The sequence below is a fragment of the Triticum urartu genome, unplaced genomic scaffold (genome assembly GCF_003073215.2).
Source record: "Triticum urartu cultivar G1812 unplaced genomic scaffold, Tu2.1 TuUngrouped_contig_4778, whole genome shotgun sequence".
NCBI lineage: Eukaryota > Viridiplantae > Streptophyta > Magnoliopsida > Poales > Poaceae > Triticum > Triticum urartu.
In genome coordinates, this window is record NW_024115395.1 from 1 (window position 1) to 7,515 (window position 7,515).

Sequence of the window (7,515 nt, forward strand, 5' to 3'; positions counted from 1 at the left end):
GCGCCGCCGCCTCCGTGCCGCTGGCCTGGGGCGGGTCCCCGGCCGCCGCCCGCCGTGTCGTCGGGTACGTCCCTCCGTATACAACGCTTCCTCTGCTTCTTGCAGAGTGCTCTGGTCTGCCCGTCTAACACATGCACTGACTGTTTCTTCGTTCGATCTCTTGGCAGGGTGATTCCCAGGGCTCTCATGCCTGTCGAGGTACGCAATCTCGATGCTTCAGATGTTATCTATGTGCTGTACGTAGCATTGTGTATGTCTAGTCTAACCAGAGTAAGAAAAGCCCTGCTCGCATGTTCTGGTTCATGCCGAGACAGTGAAATTGCACTGTGAAAGAAACCATCCTCTCTGCTTCTCTAGGCATACAAGTTCTGGCGATTTCCCTGCAATAATAGTAAAAAAAACCCGACAGTCTATGTGAATTTGGTCAAGTTTTTGTTTTGTTTTGTTTTGTCATCTGAATTTAGCCGTACACCTGAAAGTTCACTTGGCACGTGTGGTTATCTCAGCTGAATTTGAAGTGTGTGGCAAAACATTCAAATTAATTTCATCTTACTGAAATGACGACCATGCAATTTTGGGGGGCAACAGATTGACACAGGTCTGATTTTGTATGTACAACATTATATCCAGCTTCCGTTTCTCTGAAAGTTCCACTTTAACTTGTACCAACAGATATTAGGTGAGAGCGTGGGGGAAGTAAAGGCTGTATCTGACATGCACGAGAGGAAAGCAGAGATGGCTCGACGATCTGAAGCATTCATCGCTCTTCCAGGTGCCACATGCTTAACGATCTTCCTAGTCATTCTACCATCATCGACCGATCGTGGCGCTGATGAGTTAGTATAGCTTGCTTACAATTTTCTGTTCATCAGGGGGGTACGGAACCATGGAGGAGCTGTTGGAGATGATAACATGGTCCCAACTCGGAATTCACAACAAACCCGTAAGCAACCGAGCATAACAGATAGATTGTACTGGAGGACAAATTGGCCGTAGTTTTTGCCCCAAACGAATCGAGCTTTCCGTCGTTAACAAAAATCATACCAATATAGGTTGGGCTGCTCAATGTGGATGGTTACTATGATACCCTGCTTGCACTGTTTGACAAAGGCGCGAGAGAGGGCTTCATCAACCCAGACTGTACACACATACTTGTCTCAGCGCCAACCGCCGCGGAATTGCTGACAAAGATGGAGGTGATATGACAATTTTATTGTGAAATCCATCTTTATATTCACACACTACATTTCCATTTTCCAACTGTGTTTACATGTCCTTTTCTTCTCTATGTATCCAGCAATACACTCGGTCGCACCAGGAGGTGGCCCCAGCGACGAGTTGGGAGATCTCAGAGCTTGGCTACACAACAGCACCACCGGCTGATGGATGAACTCTAACATTCATTCCACTGATATGATGATGTATTTGTTGTTTTTCTTTAATGTTTTTCCTATTAGCCAAAAGAAATTCAACGTCACGATTGAGATATGATTTTCTCTTGTGTTTAATTGTACGGTGTGCTGGTCGTTGCCATCTATTGGTTTTCAAGTTTGAATTGCATTACCAAGTATGTTTTGTTCTTCTTGCTGTCTACGGTGAATCCAATCCGGCCATTGTTGTACATGTAGAAGCAGCTGGGATATGTTATAGGTGACTTATACCTTTTTTGTTTTCTTCACAATTTGCAAGCATTCCAAAAATCCATAAATAAGTTACAATAGCTATTACGAGTTAAGTAATTAACTCGCTAAAATCCATCTTGTGATCTTGTGCACAACTCCACAGTGGTCATATTTTTACACCCAAATTTACATAAATATGTTTGTAGAGGGATAGTTCTATAGTTTCCATAATTGAGAAGACATGATCTAATATCTATGTTTATCCAATATAAGGAGTGAATTCCACTCTTTACTTCTTAGTTGGCCACCTGAAAGCTATTATCTCACTATATCAGAATTCTACCCGTTTACTCATTTAGTGGCAATATATCTATATTTTATCGTATATAAGTTTCAGACCCATTACAACAGCTCAAGATCACATGTTGGCAGCCATTGCATGCCACAACAAATAGGTCACGAGTGCCCCACAATACAATGAAAGCTATCGTGGAGTAGTCTAAAGGAAATGGGGCACTCTTGTCAAGCAACCTCCATGATGACCTTCCTACGCTTTGTTGGCGACCGCTGTATGCCGCCTCTCCCACACCATCATCCGCGCACCACACAAAATCTTTCTCCAGTTATACACCAATGTGGTACTGCGAGTATCATGCCCTTCAGCTTAGCACACACGTCTTTGATAGATGCACCCAGGCGTGTGGTAATGGTTCCCGTGTTAGAGACCAGACACTTTATGCTAATACCAGACTCAACCATGGCTCGGGGACCTCCGTGTTGTAGTGTCCGGGAGATATAGGAACCAGCGATCATCGGACCCACAACAACATGCTCGGGACGTTGCCTACATGTGGTGAGCTGATGATGAACCTAAGAGATAGTGCAGCTATGTGCTAATTTCTTTCCAATTTGTTTTTCTTCCTCGTGTATTCTAGTTTGAGTTCAATAAAGATTAGGGGTCACGTAGACTAAATAGCAAAAGCTAGGCACGTGTAGATACCAACAACCCTGCACACACACCATTCGTTTGGCCAGGACGAAATAACAACATAATGGTCCTCGAAATCAAATGCATCCATATCCCCCAAACCCGACTCTTCTTCATTGTCCTCCAACAAAGACTAAGGTAGAGCAAGAACATAACCTTGAAATCATAATCCACATGATCAAAGTTATTCGTCCACTCAACATTTTTCCCATCGCCATTGATCAATCAACACCATGTGATCATGGTTAGATCGTGTAGGCTTACATTTGTGTGCCACTATGGATGGTCATTTCACGTTAACCATGATAGAATGTGGCTTAGTAAGCTAGGTGCCACACCACAACTAGTTGAGATGTGGTTCTAATGTGTGAAAATGGCCCACAACTTGAATGGAGTAAATTGTGGAAAAATTCTTGCTAAGTGGGTTAGATGGGATAAATTCTCAGTAAATGGGGCAATCGTCAAAAAAATGCAAACTAGGGGGTAAAACATGTGTGCACTATAAAACATGGTTACCCCGTGATCCCAATGTTTATCAAACTAGCTAATATCATGCACAAATGGATTTGACTATCATTTTTATGTTAGTGTGTAATTGTAAACAAAATTAGAGATCCTTATAATGCAACTTGCCTAAGGAAGGTAATGGCCATGGGCCATCGTAAACTCCTAAATTTTGTATGAGTGAGTTAAATATAAATTATTGTGACAAGTATATTCATATATAGTGCAACAACAAATATAGAGAATAAAAAAGTAGGTACCAAATTAAAGTGTGACACATAACTCTCACAACAGAGGATAATATAAGCCGGTTGAAGAGTATGTTTCCCATGTTATGGCCACCATACGAGAGGACTCATGTGTCTAGGTACACATAGCAAGAGAGCTAGGGTGCACTAGTATTTAGAGGCATCAAGAATGACACCTTCACCAAGAACCAACAAAATTTAGATGTTCCAATATGCTTCACATCCATATGGGTCCATACACTTGGATGAAAGTAAGCATAAGCGGATGAGATATTGAAAAAACCCAGACTGGACTCTGCATGATCTTCCTTCTCACGCACCCACCACCACAACCTTCCTCCCTACCCCGGCAGGCCACATTAGGTGCCCAGATGGATACTACGATCTGTCACTTGTGCTACAGATGGATTTATAAACATGGACGGTTGACAGATACTCATTTTGCGCTGGTCGCACCTGAACTGCTTACAAAGATAGAGGTGATTGGATATTTTTGTGATGAAATCCATCTCTAAATTCTTGTAGCATTTTCAAATTTGATTATTTGTACCCATGTTTGTCTACAACAATACACTCGACCACGCTAGTAGCTTCCCCCGGTGATGAGTTGCGAGATCTCGAAGCTTGGATACGCAAGAGCATCATTGGCTAATGGACGAACCCTAGGATGCATCTGTGTCCCAAAACCAATGTGTTCCACTAATGACGTGATCACCAATAAATTTCGTGTTTTCTTTCATGTTTATAAATGCAAACAAATTTTAATGTCATGATAGGGAGTTGATTTTTCATTGGGTTTAACTATAAGACATGCTTGTCATGTCCATCTACAGTTTACAAGTTTGAATTAAAAAAGTGCTTGTTTGCAATGTTTCTTTAGAAAGAAGGCTCAAGAAGAGTCCGACTTGGAATTAACAAAGCCATATACCAGCCAGGATTGGAAAACGACATACAACAAGCAAAGAAAAAGGTGTTAAAAAATACATAGTGCTTACACATGTCTATCCACCAACCGGCCTACCAGACAAACATGAGAAGAAAAGGAAGACAACCTGAAGCACTGATTCCAACGTCTTCAACAATAGCCAACACATGAGGAAGGTGAGGATCACAAGAGGGACACCACCTATGAAGAACACTTGTTTGCACGCTTCTAGAAGGATAAGACAAGTATACCATGCCATCTCATAGTGGAGCCAGTGAAGAGGGCCTCTGCCTTATCTCCCTAGCTCGTAGGGTGTCGTACTGTCAACTAGCAGATAGCTCACTATAGAGCATGAAAGAACAACATAGACCTGGCTACCAACGAAGAAGACCAGAATGGCTACCAGGTTCACGGAGCACTCCACGATCCCAATGCCGACCAAGGAACTGCCCACGCAACAAGACAAAGCTGAAAATCTCATCACACAAGAAGCCCGACACAAAGGTGACCACACCACCAACGAAGCAAAGTAGGAGTAGATGAGGCACCAGAAACTCTTTACCACCAACGTGCCATTGTAAATGAAGAGGGAAAACCTATAGCCGCTTGCCCATGCTCGAGGGCATTGAACCACCAATAGACAGGAGCAGACGCACACCCACCTACGGAGGTGATCTCTTTTACGAAGAAGGTCTACTGTTCGAATCTGTATAGCCCTAATATGCCTTTTTTAGATTTTAGGATCTCTATCACATGTTATCTTTAGTATAGTAGTTTATATTTTCTCATTAATATTTGTTTATAGACTGGATAGGTGCCCGTGACATAGAATAGAGATAAAAGCATTACCAAGGGCTCATTCATTGAAAATCAAAACCATACAGACAAGCAAAGAGAAAGTAACCGCCCCAACGTCTGAAGAGAACCAACCTCACCCATCCCTTGAAGAACGATGGGCCACCTCGCATGAGACTAGACTCCCTGGACACGACAAGAGAGCTCCGCTCCAGCCTCCTGCCCACGTATCCCTCCTGCCAACTACCAGTACCCCATGCATGAAAACTAAGCGCTACGCCAGATCTGACATGGATCTCTGGCGAGCATCCCATGTTTTGGGCGGATGGCGGCTAGAAGGGCACACCACATTCATGACTGCCCCACCAAATGGGCACTCCCGGCCGGATTTGGATTATCGAATGACCCTACGACCGTGTGACACGGAGCACCAAGGGCTGGACGCGAGCAACTTGAAGTTGGAGGCAACGTGAGGGTGTAAGAGGATTAGAGGGGAGAATTGGTGGAATTGCTTGTTGTATTGATGAGCCCTATGGGCGAGTATATATTGTATACATGTCTTGGCGGACATGCACTAGTAGAAAACAAGGCTTTGGTTCAGGCCTGGCCAGCCCATTAGTCCCGGTTCAGTCACGAACCGGGACCAATGGAGGCATACGTCCTAGTTCGTGAGCCCAAGGGGCCGATCGGGCCTCGCGGGGCATTGATCCCGGTTCATCTGGACCCATTTGTCCCAGTTCCAGGCACGAACCGGGACCAATGGTCCTCGCTCCAGGACCACATCCATTGGCCCCGGTTCGTGGCTGGGACCGAGACAGAAGGCCTTTAGTCCCGGTTCCAGCCACGAACCGGGACCAATGAGTTGCCTATATATACCCCATCGCCGGCGAGCAGAGCACTCCACACTGCTCTGTTTTTTCTGCCGGCGAGGGGAGAGCTTTGTGGTGCTCTATCTCACCTCCTATGCACATGAGGTGTTCGATGAAATGTCTGAGCCACAGTAGTTAAGCTTTCTCCTCTCGAAGCTCGACCTCCAAGCTCCATTTTCCTCAAGATTTGTCTAGGTTTAGCGGTCCGTCACGTCCTGTCCCCATCTTCACCGCCGTCGATTGCCCGCGCCGATCTCGTCGCCGGCACCACCGTGTTGAGCCTCTTGTTCTTATCTTCTTTCTGAAAGAAACAAAATTCTTACTTGTATGATTAGATAGGTACTTGTCTAATTTTCTTACTTTTATTATTGCTTGTTATTATATAGTGCGATGGTTTTGGTATCCGCCCCCGTCGGCCCTCATCCTGTCTATGATTCGGATGTGGTATATATTATCTTTTATAACTATTTGGTTCATTTATTGTTTATGACAATTATGCCGACCAACGTGACATAGATTTTATTTATCTAGGAGGTATGTGAACCAGAAATTCCAACCAACCCTATTGTCAAGAGGTTAAATTTATTTAAAGAAGAAAACAATTACTTGAAGGAAAAAATAAAAAAATCGAGGAGGAGAAGATGATATTGGAGTTGCATGTTGCGGATGTCGTCGATGGTCACAAGATCAAGATGGATGCAATGCATTTGAAGATTAGAAATATTAGAAAATATGCCATTCATACTGAGGCTTGGTATCATTATGTCGTTCGATCAATTGTTACCTTGGTTGCGATTATGATCGCATTTGTTGGTGCATTGAAATGTTTTACATAGTTTCAATGTATGGTTTAATTAGATGCTCTGGAGAGCTATATGTTGTTCAATGAGAACTATGTATGTACTTTGGTTTTAATGTGATGTTGAACTTCTATTAATTTGGTCACTTATCTATCCATGATGTTCTTTAATGGTTTTTTACACACTTAATTATTTATAATGCATGCAGATGAACCAGCAAGGGATGTATGGTGACAGACACACCTCCGAGTACATTAAGGGCGTGCATATTTTTCTCGAAGTGGCTGAGGCAAACAAGCAGAATGGTTTTATGTGTTGTCCATGCCCTATATGTGGGAATACGAAGTCTTACTCTGACCGGAAAATCCTTCACAACCACCTGCTTTATAAGGGTTTCATGCCACACTATAATGTTTGGACGAGGCACGGAGAAATAGGGGTTATGATGGAAGACGGCGAAGAAGAAGAGGACGATGACAACTATGTGCCCCCTGAATACGGTGATGCTGCAGGGGGGGAAGCTGCCGAAGATCAAGAGGAACCAGACGATGTGCCCGATGATGATCTCGCCGGGTCATTGTTGATGCAAGGAGACAATGCAAAAGTAAAAAGGAGAAGCTGAAGTTTGATGGAATGTTATAGGATCACAAAAAAGGGTTGTACCCCAATTGCGAAGATGGCAACACAAAGCTCGGTACCGTACTGGAATTGCTGCAGTGGAAGGCAGAGAATGTTGTGCCTGACAAAGGATTTGAGAAGCTACT

At 43.7% G+C, this 7,515-nt stretch overlaps 1 protein-coding gene across 1 annotated transcript; it reads left to right on the forward strand.

Annotated features, from left to right (window-relative positions):
- Positions 1-49: 49 nt before the first annotated feature.
- LOC125528294 (probable cytokinin riboside 5'-monophosphate phosphoribohydrolase LOGL7) lies at positions 50-1,567 on the forward strand (the record flags this gene model as incomplete). Its single annotated transcript, XM_048692788.1, is given in 6 exon segments — positions 50-64; positions 168-198; positions 673-772; positions 873-943; positions 1,053-1,196; positions 1,298-1,567. Coding segments are annotated over 6 exon segments (454 nt in total), but the record flags the coding sequence as incomplete, so codon positions are not given.
- Positions 1,568-7,515: the final 5,948 nt, after the last annotated feature.